The sequence below is a fragment of the Mus caroli genome, chromosome 15, assembly GCF_900094665.2.
Source record: "Mus caroli chromosome 15, CAROLI_EIJ_v1.1, whole genome shotgun sequence".
In the NCBI taxonomy this organism is placed as follows: Eukaryota; Metazoa; Chordata; class Mammalia; order Rodentia; family Muridae; genus Mus; species Mus caroli.
The window spans coordinates 8,598,263-8,624,286 of NC_034584.1; the positions used below are offsets into that span (position 1 = coordinate 8,598,263).

The 26,024-nt window shown below is 36.9% G+C and overlaps 1 protein-coding gene across 3 annotated transcripts in view; it reads left to right on the forward strand.

The window, feature by feature from the left end:
* Positions 1-26,024, forward strand: part of Zfr (zinc finger RNA binding protein) — a 65,339-nt gene that overhangs the window by 19,149 nt on the left and 20,166 nt on the right. For 2 of the 3 annotated variants that reach the window (XM_021182871.2, XM_021182872.2), the window contains 11 exons: positions 783-927; positions 3,057-3,275; positions 8,632-8,879; positions 11,955-12,146; positions 12,599-12,890; positions 15,296-15,492; positions 16,912-17,031; positions 18,672-18,817; positions 21,250-21,412; positions 22,144-22,349; positions 24,042-24,192. In XM_021182871.2, the coding sequence (XP_021038530.1) occupies positions 783-927; positions 3,057-3,275; positions 8,632-8,879; positions 11,955-12,146; positions 12,599-12,890; positions 15,296-15,492; positions 16,912-17,031; positions 18,672-18,817; positions 21,250-21,412; positions 22,144-22,349; positions 24,042-24,192 (2,079 nt within the window). The remainder of the gene's footprint in view (positions 1-782; positions 928-3,056; positions 3,276-8,631; positions 8,880-11,954; positions 12,147-12,598; positions 12,891-15,295; positions 15,493-16,911; positions 17,032-18,671; positions 18,818-21,249; positions 21,413-22,143; positions 22,350-24,041; positions 24,193-26,024) is intronic. The other variant, XM_029469398.1, reaches the window with a different exon arrangement.

Below are 26,024 nucleotides of genomic sequence, written 5' to 3' on the forward strand. Positions count from 1 at the left end.
TTTTTTGGTTTTTTTGAGACAGGATTTCTCTGTGTAGCCTTGGCTGTCCTGGAACTCACTTTGTAGACCAGGCTGGCCTCGAACTCAGAAATTTACCTGCCTCTGCCTCCCAAGTGCCGGGATTAAAGGTGTGCACCACCACACCCGGCTATGTTTTCTTTTTGAAACATCGAATTTTCTGGTCCTCTTGCTGATACTTTCATGCTATATCGCATGATCCCATGGAAATTCTTTCTCTAATACTATAGGATTCATTTTTAAAGGCAACAATGCAATTGTGAGTAATATGGGTTGTTCAATTCAGTAATTGGAATGTTTTGAAGTTCTGATTAAAGTCAAATGTAACTGCTTGAAGTGCTTTTGATTTGTAAAAGTTTTTAGTTATATTTGTATTAAAACTTGATTGTATTATTTAGTTTATATTATTAATACTGTTTATTATAAATTAATAATTGGGGGGGGCTGGAGAGATGGCTCAGCGGTTAAGAGCACTGGCTGCTCTTACGAAGGTCCTGAGTTCAAATCCCAGCAACCACATGGTAGCTCACAACCACCCATAATGAGAGCCGATGCCCTCTTCTGGTGTATCTGAAGACAGCTATAGTGTACTTACACATAATAAATAAATCTTTTTTAAAAAATTAATAATTGATTGATTAGTTGTATTGAAACTTATGTTTAGGCCTATATAACTAACTATGTTACATTTTTAGACAGTAAGGATTTTTTTTCCTGCCACTTAAGTCAAGCCTTTTTGTTGTTGTTTCATTTCTTCTCTTTAGGACTCATATTCGTATGTAAGATCCACAGCCCCTGCTGTAGCTTATGATAGTAAGCAGTACTACCAACAGCCAACAGCAACTGCTGCTGCCGTGGCTGCTGCTGCCCAGCCTCAGCCTTCTGTTGCTGAGACCTACTATCAGACAGGTAGGCTTTATGAACATAAACAGTCCTACTATAAATTATTGGAGTGTATGATTTGTGGTAATCTAATGAAGACAAACTGCAAGGTCTGTCTATAATGGTTCTGTCTGTTTCTTTGTTTTTTGACTACTATAATGCCATTGAGTCACAAAGAGAGATGGTTAGGAGAAAAGTAGGTGCCCCTTTGTTCTGGAAGTGTATACTGCTGGTGGTTTACAGCATAGGGCTCCCCTCTTGCTGTAACAGACAGCTCTAGTAATCAATGGGTACTTTTATGGATCCATATTTTTATCTGTAATGATAGGTGGTTTAGTTACCAACCACTGATAATGGTTTTCCCTCCTTCGGTTTGTAAAGCAGTTTGTTAAACAGCCCACACACACGTTTAACTGTTCACTGTTCACTGTTGTGGTTAGAGCATTGAGCCAGCAACATCCACTGGACATCCATAATGTTGAACACAGTGCATATAATAGCTCAGATGCAGAAAGTTGTTTATCTGTGTAGAAGCCTCCATGTTTGTAGACAGGATAGACTTGCTATATAGAGAGACACTTGAGAAGTTCACCAAAAAGTTTTGTTTTAAGAACAAAACAGCAACAAGCAAAAACATTTTTGAGGAGCTAGGAATATAGCACAGTTGGGAGAGTGTTTGCCTTGTATGCATGATGCCCTATGTTCAAATCCACAACACCAGATAAAATAGGCATGGTGACACATGTCTGTAATCTCAGCATTCTGTACGGGGAAGCAAAAGGGCCAGGAGTTGAAGACTGTCCTCAGCTACATAACAGATTTGATGCTCGTTAAAATTGAGCAATATCTTATTTTGAAGGTGGATTAGAATCTTGGTTTTAGGAGAAAAAAAAGTCAAATTGGTTTTCCTATTACGGGCAGAAAGTAATATTCTCCCTCCATCTCTGTTCTTTATATATAATCTACTCTGAAGTATGAAGTAGTTGACCGTATCTCTTCAGGATCCCTGGATTTTTGATTTTGCATATTTCTTAAAAGTGATTGAAAACAATTTTGAAGATGGGCATCTACATACTTAGGATCCTAGCACTTGGGAAGCTGAATTGGAATTCATGAATTTGAGGGTAGACTGGACAATCTAGTAATAATAAGACCCTGTTTCAGAATGTGTGTGTGTGTGTGTGTGTGTGTGTGTGTGTGTGTGTGTGTGTGTTGTGTGTTTGGGTATGAGTTACATTGGCTGGCCTCTTTAGAGTCACTTTTCTGTTTATTTGTATGCATAATAATGATCTTTCCTGAGCTTCATGTTATCCCAAGGCTCCTCTTTTGCTCAAGAGTGCTGACTTATGTAAGAGTCAGAAGATCTGACTAATTTTAAGTTTTGACATTGACTTTTTATTCATTTGGTTCTTGAATATTGGGTTTTTCTGTGAAATGCTATTTTAATCTATATTGTTTCGATCAGATATAGATAAGCTTTAAAATATCCTGAGCATCAAATAAGTTTTACTGTCTGGTATTTGAGCATTTCTCAGAAATGAAATCATTAATGTGATTAATAGTAATTAATCATTGATTCATAAGATTTTTTTTAATGTTTTGTTTTGAATGTTGTCAAAGACAAGTTTAGTAAAACATGAATAGAAGCCATTTAAGAATAGCTTTTCTCAAGAACTTGATAAGTAGTAGCTTTGAGTTGGAGTTAAATTCACTGAGTAAGTCAGCAAAATAGAATTGATGGTATATGAGTAGGTTTCAGGATTAAACTGAAATTTTTAACCTTAATTAAATTTAATGAAATGCAAATTTAGCTCTTTGTTCTGTTTGCAACATTAAGCATTTCAGGTATACTGATTGATTTAAATATATACATATCCACACGTTATACAAAAACAGTTGTTTATTTTAAAAATCCTGCTGTTCTGGTTGTAATTCTGATGAATTGTCATGCCAGAGATGTAGTGACATTTGGGGAAAGGTAGTAGGTGAATTAAGTGTTTATTCATATTTGTAGTCAAAATTGTATCATTGTTGCTCACAAAAAAATGCTAGCACTTCTGACAGCTATGGTTGTTAGTTTTTTAAGTATATGGTTACAATGATTTTTCTGCATTGTACTTAGCCCTTTTCTTTTTCTTGTGTCTTTCTTGCTTTAGCCCCTAAAGCAGGTTATAGCCAAGGTGCAACACAGTATACTCAAGCCCAGCAAGCTCGACAAGTGACAGCCATAAAACCAGCCACACCAAGTCCAGCTACCACTACTTTCTCCATTTATCCTGTGTCCTCCACTGTACAACCGGTGGCAGCTGCGGCTACTGTGGTACCATCCTATACTCAGAGTGCTACTTACAGTACCACAGCAGTTACTTATTCTGGTAAGTCTGACAAGCTGTGTTTAGATGGATAAACAAATTGCAATGCATTGATTAGAAACTGTCCTGATTTTCTCTGGAACTATTTTGCTTAAAGTAGCAGGTACTGGATTAATTGATTGTTGTTAATATAAATATTTGTACATAACTTAACAAAAGGTCCATACTATAAGCAGTGTTGTGGTGGTGGTGGTGGTAGAAGCCCTTAGCAGAATATACTGCCATTTGGGGGAATTTGAAAGCTAGTCATGTGTTCTGACCTAGTCTTTCAGTTAAAAAAGGAAACAGTCTTCTGCAGGGTTGGGTTCTGATAGCGAATTTGAAAACTCAACGTTAAAACTTAGGCAAATTATTTATACTTTTTCTTTTGGTTCTTGTTATTTCTTTATATTTATTGTCAGAAATAGTCCCCGAAAATATTGGCAACTTTTTAAAAATATCATCTAGTGATAGGACACACTTGTCTTAACCACGACTTTTGATTTCTGGCTTAGATAATATTGCAGAGGTGTGAAGTGCACGTGTGTTTCTGTGGGCTTTTGTACTACTTGGTGTGTATTGCTTGTGCTCTTTAGTGTACTGTCATCATGTTCTTTGGAGGCTCTAAGGTGACACAGGCAGTTTTAGTTAGTATGGTTTTGCTACTTTGCTTGTGCCCTGAGTATCAGAAGCCTACCTAGCTCGTGAATCTTAAAAGGTACCTGGTTTTTCCTCATAATGTCTTCTCCCTGACTTGAGGAACACAATGGAACTAGGCAAGGCAGTAGTTTTGGGGAGAGCAGTTCACCACGTTTCTAGATGAGACTGTGTGTGCTTAGAGCCTGTGTACTTGGATGTGGTTGCTGTCTTATCATGGCAGCATGTGGAGACAGACGGAAATGAGGAGGCAGGCGAAGTTAGTCAAGGCTGGGGGACCTGATTAAACAAAGTGGAGTCTCATTGTTTATTAAGAGTAAAGACATGTCCAGGATTTTCCTTATTTAGGGAATAAATCTTTTCATGTTTTAAGACACTGATATTTCTACCAAATAGACCTTCTGGTTAAGTAACTGCTGCTTTGGTTGGTTAATTGCAATTGTAGCCAGGATTATTACAATAGAATGCTATTGGATAGCTTTTAAATGTCTGCATTATCTTCACTCATGACTTCTCCTTGAACATGTTTTGTAAAATGTAATCATGAAATCTAGTACTTTGCACTGAGTTCTTCAGAAAGTATTTCCTATGAATGTGTGTGTGTGTGTGTGTGTTCTTTTTACATAGCCACAGTGTCAAGAATTCTCCGATGACCTGACTATGCTTTAATACTTAGTACACTTTAATGACAACTTTAAAACGTCGTTTTATTGGTGTGTCTGTGTGTGTGTGTGTGTGTGTGCGCGCGCGCGAGCGCATACAGGTCAGAAGACAACTTGCAGGAGTTAGCTCTCCCCTTCTACCATGTGGACCATAGGGATTGAACTCAGAGGATCAGATTTGGCTATAAACTCCCCAGCTCCAATGACAACAACTTTTCTTTCTATTTTACTTGGTTGACTGGGCTTCTTTGGCTGCCCTGGAACTTGGTCTGTAGACCAGGCATGTGCATAGTGAGGCACAATTTTAATAATAGGAAGTCAAACATGGGCACTATGTAATATATACATTTCTGATTAAGCTTGGTATTTTGTTTTGTCTTCAGATGATCTTAGTGAGTGTGAGTCTGTGTTTATTTCTTCCTAATGTAAACACTTTCTTTTTGTCCAACAATCTGAGTGGTTTGGTTTGAGACATGATCTCAGTGTTTCTGATGACAGCATAGAATTAGAAATAGAGCATAGGCAGGCTTTATATTCACTGTGATCTTCCTGCCTTGTCTACGCCCTGACTGAGATTTTAAGTATTCACCATCAAACCCGGTGTTGATTTATATTTTCTCTCTTCCTTTTTTAACATTTATTTATTTCGGTAGAGAGGGTGCACAGGCAATGACATGTGTCAGTATTCATTCTTTGTATTTAGGTTCAGCCAGCCTTTTAAGTAAAGAAAAACTATTTTGAGTGTTCTTTCTGTTCAGTTGCATCAGGAACATATTACAATAGTGCCTTTATTTCTAATCCATGACACCATCACAGGTTTAGGTATTGCCTCTCAGGTATCTCCATTAATAAGATAACTTTTCTCCTTATAATTAAGTAATCAATCTATGGACCTGTTGTCCAGCTACCTGCTGCAAGTTGTCATATTCATGTGTGTATGTGTGTGTGTGTGATTTCTTTGGAGGCTGTTCGAAATGTTTTTGTTTAACATGTTGTTCCTTAAGGATTCTATTTCAAGGAGTCCCCTCCACTTGGGTACTATAGAATCCTTTTATTATACAGTGTGTTGTAATCCATTGACTTATGTCTTTGGGGGATATTATTTTCATGAATTTGACCAATGGGATCCTTTTATTCCTGAGTCTTTTTAACATTCCCAAGTTAGTCAATGTGCACTTTTAAGATTTCTTTCCCTGGACAAAAAAAAAAAAAGCAAGCAACCATTTCCTTAGGGATCCTTATGGTTTCTTATAAATGGGCATATCATTTAGAAACTTTGAGTGTTTCATAGTATTTTATTCTCTGGGTAATACTGTATTTTGGTGTGAGTATGGGGAGCATTTGTAATGTTTTTATGCTGTTCTATACGTTTTTTACATTTAGTGGGAGGGGCAAACAGTGTAGCTGTGTGGATGTCACGGGACAGCTGGGAGTTGTCAGCTTGGGTGCTAGCGAGATGACTTACTACTGGTTTAGAGTATTTACTACTCTTGTAGAGGACCCAAATAGGGTTCCCAGCTCGAAAGAATTCAGCACATCTGGTCTCCCCAGGCACTCGCACTAGCATTGACACACACATATGTCCCCCTAACACACAGAGTGGCAGTGATCCATCAGGGCAATGTGCATACCTACCACTTCAAACACCATTCCTTTGTGTTCAAATAATCAAATACCTCACAGCTAACTATCTTGAAATATTTTCTGTTATTAACCAGAATCATCCTGCTATATATATTAAACATTAGAAGATATCTTGCCTGTACCTTAAATGCCACACTGTATACCTTAAACACACTATTTTATATACTAGAATATTATACAGTAACTGTCAATCAAAAATGAAATTAGTGAGCCAGCACGATGGCTCAGTAAAGATGCTTGCCACCAGGCTGTAAATTAAAAAAAAAATACCTAATTTTAATAATGTGTATACATTTGTGTCTGTTAGAGTAAAGGTAGTAATACCTGCCTTATGATGTCTTCCTAAACTGTATCTGGCACACTGCCTTCCATATGGTGGACTTTCAGATTTAAACAATACTCACCTCAAAGGTGTTTGTGGTCAGCTAAGTTTCATTTTTGCTATTTCTGTGAGGCCTTGGTTTCCAATACTGATTTTTAAAAGATGATTTTATGTCAGAAACATGTTTTTAATTATTAATAGTATAAAAGTAACTTTACTGGTTTTGTTTTTTAGTTTATCTTTTTATATTAGTTTATTTTCTAATCATGTTGCCCAGGCTGGCCTGAGCTCGAAGGCTCAAATGTTATCCTGTCTCAGTTTTCCAAGTAGCTGAGACTCTGCATGTATCACCATACCTGCCAGCTAAATTGATTTTACTCAGCAGGTTTGGGACCCAGTTCTGGTTCTGGTTCTGTGTGTGTGCACTTGCACTCAGGTATGCATAGGTATACATTTGTGCATTTAGAAGTTGGTTGTCTCCTTCCCCCCATTGATTCCAGGGATTGAATTCAGTTTATCAGACATGAGCAGCAAATGTAAACCTCTGAGCTATCTTAGAAGCCTTTTTGTGGCTCTTTATAGTGAAATTTAAACTGATGTTCTGACTGTATATTTGAAAGCACCATTTGTGCTTTTTTGTATTATTTTGAGTTTTTTGTTGTTTTGGTTTGAAAAGTAGATGATGATATTAATAGGACTGCCTAATAAAATTCATTGAACTACAGAACTTTTCTTAAAACCAATCAAGTATTCTCTTATCCGATCATGTGGTTATCACTGGTATATCTATCTGCCTTTTTCTTTTTTCCAATGTTTTCTTCTACCACATTTTCTTATCTTAAGATTTCATTAGTGTTTTATAATCTGATAATTTGACAACATTTTAAAAAGGCTTTTCTAAAAAAGTTGTCTGATTTCTTTTTCTGTGTTAACTTTGTCAGTTTAGAGAGTCTTTGGATTCTGGTTACTCATATATCTTAGCTCCTGTCTTCCAAGTCATTCATTCATTCATTCATTCATTTCATTTTGTGTAGATGTATTTGAGTCAGTAGGTCAAAAGTCATTCGATTATAATAGATTAGCCTTTAAGAACAAAACACTATACATTCATACACATTCTCTTCGCCTGCCCTATTCTCCATACTCTCTCTGTACTAAGGTGCCATCTGCTATGCCCTCTAATGCTGAGCAGGAATTCCAGGCCCAGTTCTCTTGAGTTTTGTGCTGTTTTGCCGTCTTGGTCTTCCTTCACTTCTTGCCCACCTCTTATATATGTTTAAGGAGCTAAAGGAGTCTGAATGGTGAATAGGCAGTGCACTGGGTTTTAAGAAACCTGCTCATATATGAGCCAAACTTCAAACTTAAAGTCTTCACTAAATATCAGTGTCTATGAATGTCCATTGTTGGTATAATGTGTTTATTCAGTATAGACTACCAGCAGTGTAAATTAACAGAATCTATATATTAAATCAGATAGTCACGCTGCTTTCATGGTTTGGAAGAAAGAACACTGCACTGAGTCTTGTAACTTGCCCTTTTTTTTTTTTTTTAACTGAATTTTATTATGTTGCCTCCTAAATTTGCTTGCTCATTTCTTGTTTTTACCATTTATACAGTCCATAAATTGGTCACTGGGACTTAAAATCTTATTCTCCTTATCTGTTATTCTCTTGATTTGTCAAATCTTACTTTATGAAGTGCTTCTGAATTTTTCCTACTTTACATTCTTCTTCAAAAGTCAGTGTTTTGTGAAATGTGCTCAGAGGATCAATAGGTTCTGGAACCCACACAGTTGTCAAACACGTTCCTTCAGTTGAGCAGTAAGCATCTTTTAAGTGAAGGGCAACATCTTATACTTTTCTTATACATCTTTACAACACCTGACTGTCAAGTAAATATTTAAATGACTTGGTGTAGAAGGTTGGTAAGTTTGGGGGGGGGGGCGGAGATTTCATGAGATAAGATGCATATATAATTGTAAATATGCACATGTAAATCTACCTTTTGACATTTTTTGAATTTAAATTTATAATTGACATTTAACTTGTCCTTTTATAATCATATAACATAATCTTTGTTTCGTTTTATTTGTAAGGTACATCTTATTCAGGTTATGAAGCAGCCGTATATTCAGCTGCGTCTTCCTACTACCAACAGCAGCAGCAGCAACAGAAGCAAGCAGCAGCAGCAGCTGCTGCTGCAGCAGCAACAGCTGCCTGGACAGGGACCACCTTTACTAAAAAAACACCATTCCAAAATAAACAACTGAAACCAAAACAGCCTCCCAAACCACCCCAGATTCATTATTGTGATGTTTGTAAGATCAGCTGTGCTGGACCACAGGTACTTATATTGTGTATTTACCATGAGTCTCCGTGGTTATTTTTCATAATTGAGTAGGGTTGATATTCTAACTCCTGTGCCTACAAAGCACATTCACATCTGTGTATTCTACACTCAGCAACTCACTCATAAATCGAAAATATGCATGTGGAAAACTACATTGGTGTAGAGTCCCTACACTTTTTTTTCCCTATTGCTTTCTAAGCTGAACAGTAAAACTGTTCAGTAAGATTTACAACAGGTATTACAAATAATCTATAGATTTTAATGTATGCAAGTGAAATAGATTATGTACAATAATTTTGCTATTTTATTTAAAGAACTTGAGTATGCTTGGATTTTGGTCAACAATTTCCTGCAGACACTGAGAGATGGCTGTATTTCACTACTAAACATTTCTTTGAAAGTTGTTTGTGTTGAAACACAAAAGCAATAATCAGGAAAACTGTAAAAGTGGCTATAAATGTTTGAAAAATAAGGAAATTGAGCCCTCCACCCATTCTAGGGTGCCTCCTTTGCTTTTTATATAAAACTTTACAAGATTTTTAAAATTCCAATTAACCTATAATTTTGATTGTATTTCTAATGAGTCTATTTTGTACATGTTTTATAGAATGTAACTTCTATAACTTTCTCCACAAGGGGACTGGGAACATTGGAAATGAGAAAAGTATAAGAAAGATGACCTCCAGTGCTGGGGATACAAGTCAGTCAGTAAAGTGCTTGCCTCTGTTCTGAGCCCTAGACTCATCCTCACAACTACAGAATCAGACATGGTAGTTGCTGCACGCCTGTAATCCCAGTACTGAGAGGTAGAAATGTTTATTGTTGTCCTTGGCTATATAGTTAGTTTTAGGCCAGCTTTGGTGAGAGACCCTGTTTTCTTCTACTCACCTAAAAAAAGATCAACCTATGACAAATATGAGTCCTTTATTATTTTTTTTCTTGTCATGTTCTACCAGCTATACCTTAAAATGTTTGTTTTAAAGCATGGGTCTGTTAATGAATTCATCCCTTTCTAAACTCTACCTTTTTTGACTATAAGAGAGCCCTATTTTGTCAAGTATGGGGGTGTACACTTGTAATCCCAACAACTTGTACAGCAAAAGTAGGAAGATTTCACACGGTAAGCCTAGGCTGCAAAACAAGAGCCTGTCTCTTAAAAAATGTTTTTAAGCATAGGAATTTACATAAGAATTGGCTAGAGGGATGGCTCAGTGGTTAAGAGCACTTGATCTTATAGAAGCCTTGGGTTGGGTTTCCAGCGCTGTGTGCTGACTCACTTAACCACAGTTCCAGGGGTGTGGTGCCTCTTCCCTCTGCGGATATCAGGCATGAATGCTTTTGATTTGTTTTCAAAAATTTTAGCAGCTTGGCATATAAAAAGCATATCTGAGGAGACTAGATCAAATTTAACTCTTCACATATTTCTGTTTCCAGCTCTATTCTACAAGTATATCCCCCCCCCTCCCCTCTTTTGAGACAGAAGACAGATAGACACAGGGTCTCACTATGTAGTGCTTGGCTCATATTCCCTCTACAGCACCAACTCACTGTGTATGTAGACCAGGCTGGCCTCAAACTCACAGAGATCTATCTGCCTGCCTCTCCTCCCAGGTGCTGGGATCAAAGGCGTGTGCCATTATGCTTGGCTTTATATGTACTTTTTAATTTATTGGATTAGTTTTGTTTTTAATACATAATTCTGTAATATTGTTGATTTTTTTTTTTTGGTGTTTTCTGAATTGTTGACACCTACTTAGTATTAAAATATATGTACTCGTATTCATTCTTTTTTTTTTTTTTTTTTTTTTGGTTTTTCGAGACAGGGTTTCTCTGTGTAGCCCTGGCTGTCCTGGCACTCACTTTGTAGACCAGGCTGGCCTCGAACTCAGAAATCCGCCTGCCTCTGCCTCTCGTATTCATTCTTAAGTAATCTATTTAACTAGATTAAATATTAAAGTGCATTCAGATTTTCAAAATTAAATTTTGTAAATATAACTTTATAAAGAACTACTATCATGCAGTAGTTTTGTAGATTAATTCTATAGTCAGACTTTTGTGTAATGATTTTTTTTAAGTTATTATTTTCTGTCCAGTGTTATACACAAGCAAAAACAAAATAAAAGTTCTTGAAACTACGGGCAGTTTATCTTACAGTCTAGCTGTTTATGAAAGTACTTTTGTAATTCAAAGCTATTGAGTTAAAAACAAAACAGCTCAGTAGTGTTTTCCAAACAGACTTCTATAAGTTTGATCCCCAGAAGTCATATGTAAAAGATGTCTCCTGTTGCCTGAGCTTAGAATCCTAGTGTTCACTCAGAGAGCAGTGATGGTCAGATCCCAGGCACTCCCTGGATGGTCTCAGGAAACCTTGCCTACAGAAAGGCTGGGCTACCCTCTCAAACAGAAACACAGGTTGTGCTTGCCCTGTTTACTCTTCAGCACACACACTCAAGCATGTGTACCCATACAGAGAAAGAATATTGAAGAACATTGTTCTTAGAAGGTTAGAGATGTAGTCCCTAAATTCAGTCCTTGGCACCAAATAGCAAACTATTGTTAAATAACCTGCAGAGAATTACAGATCATCCATACAATCTCCCCTGTTCTTAAGTGCTTTGAAAATAGCAGATCTCATCCATGCTTTCCTCATTCTCTCCCCTTTTATTTTATTTAATTTATTTTGAGACAGTAAGTATACTATTACAAAGCCTGGGATAGCCTTGAACTCAATGATTCTCTTCCTCAGCTTACTGAGCATTTCTATTACAGGTCTGCACCATACACTTGCTGGATTATTTCTTTTGTTTTAGGCATCTGTTCGTTTGGTTTTGTTTTTTGTTTTTTGTTTTTTGTTTTGAGACAGGGTCTCACCATGTAACTAGCTGGCCTGGAACTCACCATGTAGACCAGGCTGTTCTCAAACTCAATGCAGTTCTGTTCTGCCTCCTGAGTACTAAGATTAAAGGCATGTGCCAGTCAGCTTATGATCCCATTTTTAATGAGTGTTAGAGGTCTGAAAATTGAATAGAATGTTATAGAAAGAAAATTTGTACTTTTTGTTCAAAACAGACTTATAAAGAGCACTTAGAAGGACAGAAACATAAAAAAAAGGAAGCCGCATTGAAAGCCTCTCAAAATACCAGCAGCAGCAACAACTCAACTCGTGGGACACAAAATCAGCTACGTTGCGAGCTCTGTGATGTGTCTTGTACAGGAGCAGATGCATATGCTGCCCACATTCGTGGTGCTAAGCATCAGAAAGTAGGTGTTTTGGTCCCCCCTCCCAGCCACACACAGCCTTCTGTCCACTCTGCTTACTTTCACTTTTCAACAGGGGTTTGAAAACACTTGACTTCCATTCTTGAAACCTTTGAGTGTGTTATAAACCTTGCTTAAATGTTAACATACATCACGGTAACATCAAGTAGTCATTGCTTAAAAGACAAACACTAGCGACCTTTAAATTGAATTAAACCACTTGCTTTACAATTTGGGATTCATTCATTTGTCTTGATTAACTACAGACTGATTTGCTTATAGACAAGTCCTTTCATCAATAAACACAGATGTTAAAATGAGTTTTGTCTGTAACTGAAAAAAACATAGCAAAGAAAATTAAGTTTTGATTTTCATTTTATAGTCTTACTCAGACAAACTTTAAAAAAAAAAACACACATTTGAGTTTCCTGACAGGTGTGCTTTTTGTTTTGTAGGTGGTTAAATTACACACAAAACTTGGTAAACCTATTCCTTCAACGGAACCAAATGTTGTTAGCCAAGCTACTTCTTCAACAGCTGTATCTGCTTCAAAACCAACTGCCTCTCCTTCAAGTATTGGCGCAAGCAATTGTACCCTGAACACGTCATCAATTGCAACTTCTTCAGTGAAAGGTCTTTCAACTACAGGAAACTCGTCTCTTAATAGTACATCCAACACTAAAGTATCAGCGGTACCTACCAATATGGCTGCCAAGAAAACATCTACACCCAAAATAAACTTTGTTGGCAAGTACTAAAGATTGATTCTTTGTGTTCCTCCTAACTGTCAGAGTGGTTCTTCTTTTCCATTGTGTTGCTGGCTCTTAAACCCTTGATTATTATGCCTTATATATGCCAGGCAAACACTGTACAACTAAGCAGCCTCTGTTCTCTCTGCTTCCTACACAATAAATACACAGTCAGATACCCTTTTCTGAAACCTATTGCAAGACTCACCAGGTACCTAATTTCTTAAGAGCCAAGCATGTCTCATACCTATAGTATCAATACTTGGGAGACTGATGAGTCAGAAGGATTGCGGAAAGTTTGAGACCAGCCTACATTTGGTTCCAGGCCAGAATAAGCTAATATGATAAAAACTATCTCAGAAAAATAACAAAACAAAAAAGCAAATGGACAAACAAAAAAACTCAGCCCCTGCCAGATCCACTGGTCAGTTTTGGTTTCATCCTATTGACTGCTTTAACTTAAACTTGACATAATTGACTGCTATACCTTAAACCTAAAGTAAATCTTAGTTTCTAGCATATATGTCCATCCATCGTTTTTGGGGGGTGGTATCTTACTGATTCTCTACCCATGTTTTGTTAAATGGCATTATTCCTGAAATTGTGGTTCTGTGTCCCATCTCTGTGTGCAGCAGCATCCTTAGGCAATTCCATGCATTCTAGTGTATGCAGCTGTAAAAATCTGGCAAAATCAGAATCCCACCTGAGTTTGAGAATCATATTTTGGTTGCCTGGTGATCTTGTAATAGATATCCCCTTTCTATTGTGTCCCATTACAAGGATCCTACAAAATTCTCATTAAAAATGACTGAATTTTTTTCCCCCTTTTTTAAAGGGAGAGCTTCACTAACATTATTCCTTCTTTTTAGTTGCCTTTTCCCTGTTGCTATTTCCTATCTATACAGTGCCTTTCATATATTTATTCTCTTCAACATAATCTCTGTGTTCTTGTTAGTGTACCTTCTCTTTTAAAATCTTTACTGGCCAGCCTTTATATGTAGGATAAAGTCTATTAAGGACTGTGTCATCCAAGCCTCTATAATTGACTTGTACCTCCTCTCTTACCTTTATGTCAGCTCCACCTGGGGAGGAGCTGATGATGCTAAATTACTGACTTTGTTCCGTTTACTACAGTCTTTAATTCCATGTTACACTCTTTTATACATGCTGCACTTTGTGTTTAGACATTATTCTCTTGCATCTGACTGTTCATTCTCAATAGTAGTCTCTCAAAGCACAATTCAGATGATACACCCTTTGTGAAGTCATTCCTACCAGATGAGGGAAAGGCTTTTCACTTTGACTGTTCTGCTTCATTCTTAAAATATTCAGCTTCTACTTAGCACAGGAGACGAGAAATGCTTGAGCCTTCCTTTAAATTATGAGCAACTCAATCATAGTTGCATTGTCTTTTACGTTTTTTATTACTTACTTATATTTAAAGATTTATTTATTTATTTATTTATTTATTTATTTATTATATGTAAGTACACTGTAGCTGACTTAGACACACCAGAAGAGGGCATTAGATTCCATTACAAATGGTTGTGAGCCACAGTGTGGTTGCTGGGATTTGAACTCAGGATCTCTGGAAGAGCAGTTAGTGCTCTTAACCGCGGAACCATCTTTCCAGCCTGTCTTATACTTTTTAGTACAGTTTTGCTAAAGTTGTTATTTGACAATTTCTTACATGTGTATAAAATTGTCTTGTTCTTTTTGTACCTACTTAGCTTTAAGATCATTAACAGTGTGTTATTCTCCTCAATATGTTAAATTTAATTGGTTAAAGTAAAAGCAGTGATTTGTAGGGGGTTTTTTGTTTTATTTTTCCATTTTTGAGGTTATTCACACTTTGAATTTAGAATAAAAACAGATCCAAGCTGGGAAGACCACAGTGGGTAAAAGATATGCCAAGCCTGTCCCTGTTAGCATGTGGTAGGAGAGAGGAAAACCTGACATGTGCTTATGGCCAACACAGACTGAATATGTAGTTCCATTGAAGCTTGCCTAGCATGTATAAACCTTGGCTCAATCCCCACCCCCACATAAACTCCACATTTGGGAGGTAGAGAACTGCCAGAAATGATAATGCCCATGTCAGAGATGAAAAAGAAAAAAAACAATAAAACACTGTGGAGAGGTGGGGATAGATAAATACCAATTTGTTATTAATCACAGTTTAGGGAGTTCAGAATCAATATAAACATGGGTTATATTTAATCCCTTTTCATGTTCCTCTGTTCACTTTGGAATCTTAATGTTAGGAGAACCAAAATGGGATACCTATTTTGCATAAAGTTTAGTTAGTAGTAGTAGTAGTAGTAAAGATAGCTTTTAAGTTTCATCTTAATGGGTTTATACATTTATACAGTGATAAGATTACTATAATTTTTTCTTTTTTAGGTGGAAATAAGCTACAGTCAACAGGAAATAAAACTGAAGACTTAAAAGGAATTGACTGTGTTAAAAATACTCCTGCTGCCTCTGCTGTGCAGATTCCAGAAGTAAAGCAAGATACAGTGTCAGAACCGGTCACCCCTGCATCCCTTGCTGCTTTGCAGAGTGACGTACAACCAGTGGGACATGACTATGTTGAAGAGGTAGTGGTCTGAGTAATCACTGCTCCAAAATTATGCAAAAGGAAAAATGTGTCAAATAATATCCAGCTTTATTTTAGATTTCAGTTACCTATAAAATTAAGGTTGATAATCTGATTTATACCATTCATTTGGTTTCTTGAGTTGATTAGGACAGTCCCTGTTTTTAGGTTAAGTAAAGGAACAAGGGAACATCCCACAGGCTTGAATAAATAGTTGCTATGAACAGAAGGATCATAAGGTAGTGTAGTGTAACACTACAGTTTGGTATTACTCTATAGGAAGGCATGTATACATTTCCAAGGACCAATTTAGGTCTTTGAAATTGGGGTGTTTGCCCAGCAAACTTGTGATTGGATATAATTGAGTGGTTTTGGTAATTGACTGTTTCATAATCTGTCTATCAAGAGATTACATTATATATTGAGGTTTTTGTTTATGAAGGTACACAGTAATTTGTAAATTACTATCTCTTATAAAGGTAAGATTTGGTTACCTTTTAAAAACATGTTCTCAGACACCTTTATTTCTAATGACTTAGATTAGTTTAGACAATTTGACTCATATTGTATTAATAGCACAATTTCAACTTAATAGTAACATCTGAATCAGTTTTTTTTTCCATTGTGCAGTAGGAAAAAAGCCTGCATCTTAATTGACTTCATATGTACAGAAGTCTTGAGCTTTGAGAAGTTTGTATATCAAAGTTGTGTTTTAAAATCACTCTCATCTCCAAGAAGCCAGTGTCAATAACGTTTATGAATTTAAGGCATCTAACTATATTAGAGAGGCATTGTTGACTCATACAGGATCAGCTTAAAATGGAACCAATAAACATTCAGTCATGGATGGTGCAGGGCCTCATGGAGCTAGACTGCTACTTGTAGATCTGTTGACATTTGCTGACTGCTGAGAAGAAGTGAGAGTTACTATCTTCAGTGATGTAGACACTGCCACATTGCCCATGCTTCTGTAGATAAATCCACAGATCTACCTATGCAGGTAGCCCAGTTGAATCTGTTAGATCACAAAACAAAAAGACGTGACATTATAAAAGCAACTTATTTGGGGGAGGAGAGTTGGCAAAGATGGGAATGAATAATAGTAGATGGGATATGTGTATGAAATGACCAAAGAATTAATAGAAATGATTCAAAAAGAAATCCAAATACTTTCAGGCAGATATTGAAGTGAAAGATACTTTACAAAAAGGCAGGTATATGCTGGTATTCATCGCAGTCCCAGTTTCTATCATTTTTTAGAAAAATTTGGTCTGCGAAGTCAAGAAGCAGAGATGGGTAGAACTATGTCAGTTCAAGGCCAGACTGGTCTTGACTAGGCCAGCAAAGGCTGCAGTACTGAGACAGTGTTTCCAAGATTACTTCCAAATTGGTCAAAGGTTCTATTTTTTTCCACACCAAGGTACGAAATGATGAAGGAAAAGTCATTCGCTTCCACTGCAAATTATGTGAATGCAGCTTTAATGACCCCAATGCTAAAGAGATGCACCTAAAAGGACGAAGACATAGACTTCAGTATAAAGTAAGTAAATGCTAACTATAGAACTACTGTCCTTTTAAGTTTTTTAACATGCATTTTTATTGTTTTATGCATACGGGTGTTCTGCGTGTAAGCATTTCTGTGCTTCTAATGTTTGCCTGTTGCCCAGAGAGGCCAGAAGAAAGCATTAGATTAGCTGGAACTGGAGTTATAGACTGAGAATCAGTTACAGCGCTGAGAATCAAAGTCTTCTGGAAGAACAGCCAGCATTCAGCCTCTGAACCAACTGTCTCTCCAGCCCTTGAGTTGTCCTTTTGTAAAACAAATAGCTCATTCTCTATCTAAACACAACTCACGTAGTGTGTGATCTCCCATTCTAAATTTGCATGTCATACTGATACATTCACTTTGATAGAATAATAGTATGACTCTAATTGTAGTGTAACTGGCAGAAGTAGAATATAGCAAAACTAATACAATTGCTTGGGTCAAGAAGTTGTGTAATGATAGTTGATTCATGTTAAATGTAAAAAATATCATCACTTCACCTACTCTCTCCCTCTTTGGTTTTCTGAGGCAGGACTTTTCTGTGTAGCATTGGCTGTCCTAGTACTCACTCTGTAGACCAGGTGGTCCTAGAACGCAAGAGATCCACCTGCTTCTGCCTCCCAAGTGCTGGGCTTAAAGGTGTGCACCATCACCACCTGGCTTTCACTACCTCCATTATGGTGATAAATTCTCAGTGAAATTAATTTGGAGCTAGTACTGGAAAATGTCTTCATTTATTTTATACTAGGAATTCATCATTCACACAGGATGGGAATATGTCACTCATGTAACTGGCATCACTCAATATCTGGCTCCAGCTGGATTAAGTAATAAACCCTTTAAGGCATATACTTAAAATCATCTATTAACAAGCAAAATGAAAAGTCCTCCAAGGATTTTATGCTTTCCTGTTAAGTCAGCACTAAGTTACATAGTTTTTATATGTTCTTGAGCATGAATAATTAAGCCTATAACAAATATTTTCTCTGATTTAACCTAATTATACAGGTTGTACTATTCAGTAGGAAATTTTTACAAATTCAAGGACAACTTGACACACACACACACACAGGAATGAATATGTGTGTATACATATATACATATACATACATAAAGTTCCGTCTGTAGCTTGCTAAGCAAGCTGGCATGCTCAGGCCCTGGGATGCATCCCTGCACTGCACATACTGGGTGTGATGGACAGTGTCTGTAATCTCCTCATTTCACTTTGGGTAGAGGCAGACAGAACAGTTTAAGGTCATCATCTAGGTAAATATAAATCTGTTTTGAAGCCAGCATGGGTTACATGGTACCCTGTCTCACAAATGAAAACAAGAAACCCAATGCATCTCTACAGCACAAAATGTGTTATTATAAGCCTTTGGTGAAAGACTGTAAAACTGTGTAATTAAAAATGGTTTGGGGCAGATGAAGGTACTTGGAACCTGTCTGATAACCTGAAAGTAATCCCTGGGATCCACGTGGAGAAAGGAGAGAACTTATTTATCCAAGTCATACTCTGATCCCCATGCATGCTACACATGCACAGACAATAAACACAAAAATAACTGGCTTTTAATGAATTGTTGGTTGAAGGTACCTGCTCCGTTTTAAAAATGTATTGTTGGTGTTAACAGAAAAAAGTAAATCCAGATTTGCAAGTAGAAGTGAAGCCCAGTATTCGTGCCAGAAAAATTCAAGAAGAGAAAATGAGAAAGCAAATGCAGAAGGAGGAATATTGGCGGAGACGAGAAGAGGAGGAACGCTGGAGGATGGAAATAAGGTATGCTGTTAACTTGTAGCTCTGCCGTAAGTGGTTCTTCTGCCTTTAGAAAGAAAAACCATATTCTGTGAATATGGCTTCCATATTCAGATTTATTTACTTTATGTGCTTTCAGTGTTCCCTAAGATCCTAAGTCAAGAAAGATAGACATTAGAATGCTAAGTATACATAATATTTGATTTGTTACCCTACTACTAAGGATTTTCTGGTGGTGGCTCACTTTTTGATCCCAACAAAGGAATGTGAATTCAGGGCCATAACAAGACTCCATCTCCATGAAAAAAGTGGTAAAAGGAATTATATATAAGTATGTGAAGAAATTGGGGATTCTACAGGTGGCTCAGGGTTTAAGAGCACTTGCCACTATTATCATCACCTGAGTTTGGTTTCCAACACATCAAGTGATTGACAACTCCAGGAAATCCAGTGCCCTGTTGTGAATCCTGAACTTAAACGTGTGCATACTCCTAACACAGACAAACACATGTAATATTTGAAGAAAGGTCATGGTTTGATGACTAGAACCAGCAAAAAACTCATTTAAACTGAATAATTGAATTACAAGATATTGCTATATACACCAAGTTCTAAAGCAGTTGCCACCATCAGTTTTTGAATATTTCATCACTCCTTTAAAAATAATAATAATAATGACAATCCCATTAACAATAATTCCCAATGTCTTCCATGTTTCCTGTCCGATCTCAGTAGCAGGGAGCCATCTTTATAAATCTACTTGCCATCTTTATAAATTCTATAGTTTTTTTTTTTTTTCTTAAATGAAATTGGTTTTAAATGATTGAATTGTACATACAGTCTTTTGTATCTGGCTTCTTTGAATTTAGCTGGGGAGAAAGAGTGAGAAAGTGTGTGTTGTACAGATAGGTGTATATATACAATATGTATGTTTATGCACACAAAGTCAAGAGGCCATCACTCTTTGACTTATTTCCTTGAGGCAGATTTCTCACGGAACCAAGAACTAAACTTGGTGGCCAGCAAGTCCCTGTTATTCCATCTTCACAAACACCCCTCCCAACACTGTTATTTCAGGTGTACACACCCACAGGTTTTGGATTTTTATTTTTTTAAGATTTTTAATTATGTGTATTGATGTATGTGTATGTTTACAGAACCTGTATGTTTTTTTAAAAAAAAAAAAATCTCTTCATGGCTTTTGAGATAGACTCTCAATGGATAACCCAAGCTGGCTAAGAACTTAAAATATTCTAAAATATTTTATTATAAAACTACTTATTCATACTTTTATTATGTTCTACCTTCATGTTTCGTGATAGATAACATCATTTTTTATGTATAGTAAAAATAAATTATATTCTTTTTCAATTTGTGCTTTTGTAATAGAAATTCTATGACTAGATCATATAGTTAAGTTTCTTTTATTCATATCTTAAGTACCTACTCAATACTTGGAAATGTATGTGTGCTGCCAAAGCAAGCACTCTCCTTTTATTTAATATACAGAGTAATTTTTTCTGAGCCAACAGCCATGAGGTTCCACAGTTAGATTTCTTTAGCAATACAGCCTTTATTCCTTTTGGCAACACTTAATTAGGACCTGAGCTTTCTCCTTTTGTTATAATTTGCCATTGCCCTTGTGTATCCCTGACATTGAAATTGTTGGTTGCTACCACAATTCCTTTTACCACCAAGTCTTTGTAGCAGAGAAATATTTTGTAGTGCCTATATCATAAATGGAGAATTTTACTGTTTTAAAAAGAAAATAGAACTCAGGCTAAGAAGATGGGGCTTTGGATAAAGTACTTATTATACAAATTGAATCCCCAGAACCTGTGTAAAACTGGACCTGATGGTTCATATCTGTAATTCCATGTTTGTAGTGGAAGGTAAACTTCATTTCTTTGAGGACATGAAATAAATGCCTGAACTTACTGTGTATGAAGTGCTTCTTGCATATACATTATATGTTAGGCATCCTCAGTTGTGGGCACTTGGATTTACAGTCCTTACCTTAAATAATTAGAATAAACTGAGGTGTCTGTTGTTACACTTTGTTCTTGTGTGAAATTTTATTCTCCTTTTCTCATTATTGTCTCTAGTTTTTTTATTCTTTTTTTTTTTAGATTTTTTTTTTTTTTTTATGTATATAAATACTCTGTAGCTGTCTTCAGACACACCAGAAGAAGGCATCAGATCCCATTACAGATGGTTGTGAGACACCATGTGGGTGCTGGGAATTGAACTCAGGGCCTCTGGAAGAACAGTCAGTGCTCTTAACCGCTAAGACATCTCTTCAGCCCTTTGTCTCTAGTTTTTATTTCATTTACTTCTCAATGAAAATTAAATAATGGAAATAAGGTAAAAGTACTAACGTGATTTAGAATAGGTTTTTATATAGTTGTTGATGAAAGTTCTTAAGCTCTGGGGGGTTGCTTGTTTTTATGCATCAGACGTTATGAAGAAGACATGTACTGGAGAAGAATGGAGGAAGAACAGCATCATTGGGATGACCGCAGACGAATGCCTGATGGCGGCTATCCTCATGGTCCTCCGGGCCCACTAGGTCTTTTGGGAGTCCGACCAGGCATGCCTCCCCAGCCGCAGGGTCCTGCAGTGAGTGTCTGCTCTGCTTATCTAAGGGATGAAAATTTAAGCCTCCTTCAACATTAGATGATGTTTTATGAGCTGAATTTTTAGATTTAATAATGTCATCAGTTTTCATGTTGATTATATTTTTAGTCCTCTTAAAGATTCTTAGGTTGATGTCTTTATACATAAGGACTTAGTCAAGTTTCCTTTGCTCTTCTTTATTTACAAAACTTGCAAAAATCTGCATAAAGACCTTCGTTTTATAAATATTTTATACGTAAGAAACTTTCCTTATCTTTATTTTTCCTTTGGGTAGAAAGAGCTTTTAATTTTAGAGGTAACTCTTACCATTATAGTGTCTTGAGCAATTGTATGTAAATTTATTACTGTTAGTGAAAGTAAGGTGAGTTTCAGATCACTAGAAAGCAGTTAGGAGAGAAAACCCATCAGTAGTAGAGCACTAACATTTGATATTCTATTTTTGAGTATAGCACTACAAACTTTTAAAAGCATTTTTATAGTTTTAGGATTTATACATAAGTACACATATATGCTCACATGATTTTGTGTGTGTGTGTGTGTGTGTATAACAATTTTGCTTTAGGGGCAGATGCTTGAGCTTTCATTTTATTGAAAAAAATTTAAGTGGACAGTTTGCTTAATTGCCTTTCTTACTTTAAAGCTAGCAACTGTATAATTGAAAATTCGTAATTTTCTTTTATTCAAAAAAAAAATCACTTTTCCCCTCTCTCTAGCCCTTACGGCGTCCTGACTCATCTGATGATCGTTATGTAATGACAAAACATGCAACTATTTATCCAACTGAAGAAGAGTTACAAGCCGTTCAGAAGATCGTCTCTATCACTGAACGTGCTTTAAAGCTTGTCTCAGACAGTTTGTCGGAACATGAGAAGAGCAAGAACAAAGAGGGAGATGATAAGAAAGAGGGAGGTAAAGACAGGTGTGTTTACAAAATACTCATTTCCTTTACATGGACATTTTATGGTAAAGATTAGGGACTGGTAAGATGGCTCAGCCCTTAAGGATGCTTAGTGCTCTAGTTCCAGAGTACCTGGTTCATTCGGTTCCTAGCACTCACATCAAACAGCTCACAACCATTAGTATCTGCAGCTCCAGGAGATCTGATGGCCTCTTCTGGCCTCTGGGTATCTGAACTCACCTGGCAGCCATAGGCATGTAAATAAAAGTTGAGGGGAAATTGGTGTTAGTCCACACATGTTAACTATACTTGTATTTTTGCTAAAATGGGTAGTATACATTTCTACTACCACCAGTTTTTATTGTTGGGTTTTTTTTGTTTTTGGGTTGTTTTTTTTTTTTGGTTTTTCGAGACAGGGTTTCTCTGTGTAGCCCTGGCTGTCCTGGCACTCACTTTGTAGACCAGGCTGGCCTTGAACTCAGAAATCCGCCTGCCTCTGCCTCCCGAGTGCTGGGATTAAAGGCGTGTGCCACCACGCCCGGCTTTATTGTTGGTTTTTAAAATATACTAAATATTATAACAAACATATTCAGGGGTTGGGGATTTAGCTCAGTGGTAGAGTGCTTCTTGCCTAGCAAGCGCAAGGCCCTGGGTTCGGGCCTCAGCTCTGGGGAAAAAAAAAAAAACATAATTCAATGTCTCAAAGTAGCCCTTATATAACTTTTCAGTTTTATCCAGCTGTTCTTTCCTGCTTTTACTTATGTTCCATCTGTTGCTCATTTGTCTATATTTCAGTGACTTTTAGAAACATGGACCATAAAACATAAATTAGCCAAGCTCTAGCATATTTCATGTTACAAAACATGGGCTATTTCATGTGATGTTTCACTATGATTTTCTAAGTTTTCTCTTTCCCCTTTGGGAATATTTTTTGTGTTAATATTCCTCTTACAATTTTGACATGTAAAATAAAGCACAAGGAGCTAGGTGTTTGGGCCCACACATAAAACACAGGAAGCAGAAGCAAGAAGGTAACAAGTGTGAAATCAGACTATGCTATAGTGAGATTCTGTGAGATAGACAATATTTGTCCCTGTACAAGCTCAGACCTTGAGAGATTTATTTTTATTTGTATCTTATGTGACTATGTGCACATGTGTGTCTATAGAGACCAGAAGAGGACATCAGTTATATGGAGCTGGAATTGCAAGTGTTTGCAGAATATAGATTGCTATGGGGGATACTGAGCCTTCTATCCACCCTTTATTTTAATCTATATTGTTTATTTGAATGGCATATAGTCTGTCAATGTAATTGAAGAAATTTTTTTTTTTTTGGGGGGGGGGGGATATTTGTCCCTTTTTTTTTTTAGGATAAGTTTAGCGAGACAGAGTTTCTCTGTATAGCTCTGGCATTTAAAAACAAAACAAAGCAAACAACAACAAAAGCCCTACTTTAAAGCTCCATCAAACTTTCAATTTTTTTTTGGCGGCGGTGGGGGGGGGGNACTCACTTTGTAGACCAGGGTGGCCTCGAACTCAGAAATCCGCCTGCCTCTGCCTCCCGAGTGCTGGGATTAAAGGCGTGCGCCACCATGCCCGGCGAAGAAATTTTTAATTGTGCAGAAGTCATTTAGTTTACTATTACGTTTGGAGGAAATTACAGTTCTGGTTGAAGAATATCTTATTTTAATATAAGTGGATTTTGCTGCAGAGCTCTGAAAGGGGTGTTGCGAGTAGGCGTGCTGGCAAAAGGATTACTTCTCCGAGGAGACAGGAATGTCAACCTTGTTTTGCTGTGCTCAGAAAAACCTTCAAAGTCATTATTAAGCCGTATTGCAGAAAACCTACCCAAACAGCTTGCTGTAAGTATGATGGAAATGTTCAATTTACTCTTTGTCCAGATCAGAAGTTTTTGGCAGGACTAACTATGCTTAAGTTTAAACTTCAGCCTACCTTTTAATTTTGGGCTTGGCTTTCTATAATGAAAAGGTTGGCTTGGGGTGTTTTCTTGTTTGTTTTGGTTTTGTTTTTGTATACACACACACCCTTTAATTATGTGAACTGAAGAAACTGTTTATTGCTTCATCTTTTGAGGATCTGCAGTGCTGTAATTTGACAGGAAGCCATCTTGAAAATTTTAGCATATATCCTAGTTTTCCAAAATTGGACTTATGAGAAGACATAGCAGAAAAAGACTTTTTTCATACTTTACTTAATGTGTATACACACTTATAGTGTGTGTAGCAGTCCAAGGACAAGGTCTGTGAGTCAGTTTGTTCCCTCCTCCCTCGTGGATTCCAGATATCAAACTCAGATTAATCAAGCTTGTTAACAAGTGCTGAGCCATCTCAACTGACATGATTTTTCTAAATAAATAAAAGAAGAAAGAAAGCAAGTAAGGTAGCTCATGTATATCAGGTTTAATTTTTTTTCTTTTAATTCACAAATCTCTTAGTTGAATGTGTGTTTTAATGTAATTAAGAGTATGTATTACTTGAATTGTCTGGTTTTATTAATACAGTAGTTCCTCTGTACCCTTGGAAAGATTTCTGGAGATTTCCTGAAGCCCCCAGGATTCTTGAAACCTCAGAGAGTATATATATAATTTTTTCCCTACTCTTGCATACCTGGGATAAAGTGCTAATTAGGCAAATATTTATAGTTCAGCATAGTAGATAGCAACAAATTCTCCACCATATGTCTAAGTAGCTGCCACCTTAGCATGTTGTTACCCCCAAACCCAGGGGGATACTGTCTATAAGCCTATGACCTTGTACATCCTGAATAGGTGCTATACCACCCAGCAGTATTCCCCAGCCCATCTCTCCTCAGCTCCAGAACTTTCACGTTTTCAGTAAAGCTTCTGTTTGTCGTAGTTGAATGCCAGCATCACTCCTCCTCCTGCTGCTTTAGTGTAATGACTTAAGAGCCACTTTTCCACGTAGTGGCGCTATGACAGTAACAACTCATCTAATAAGTAAGTCATGGACAGGTAGTGGATTGAGAAGGAGGATTCACAAAGCAGGCCAGAGAGGGCAGGGCAGCTCTAGGTTTTGGTCATGCTATTGCAAACAGCACTCAGTTGAAGATGTATGAATTGCTTGTGTGTCTTTCCATTTAATATTTTCTGATTGTAATTGACATTAGACAAGTAACTAAAATTAGTGAGACCATAAATGTTTATAATGCTAGGAAATACTTCCTCTTAGCAACAAGATAGTTGAGCAGTTAAAAGTACATTAAAGCCTCGAGACATGGGAGTTCAATCTCAGAACCCACATAAAGGTGGAAGGGAGAACTAACTTGCCACAAACTTGTCCTCAGATATGAGCACACGCTCACACGCACTTCCTGCATACACAGTTACACAATAACTATGTTTTAAGCTTCTTGTCTCTAATAAATTGTGACAATGTACAAGCAATAGAACGTTCTTTTGTTTCTGTCAGAACAAAGCTTTTTCTAAAGATGAGATTTCAGAAGCTAATATGGTGGTGTATGCCTGTGATACAACACATGGGAAGTATAGAGGCAGGAAGATCGTAGTTCAGAGTGGTATTTGACTACCTATAGAGTTTTGACTCTGGCCTGGGCCACATGAGAACTTGTCTCAAAAAGCAAAACAAAATCTGCCAAATATAAATATATCTACTACATGTATGTGTGATACATATATCAGAATGACCAAGATTTA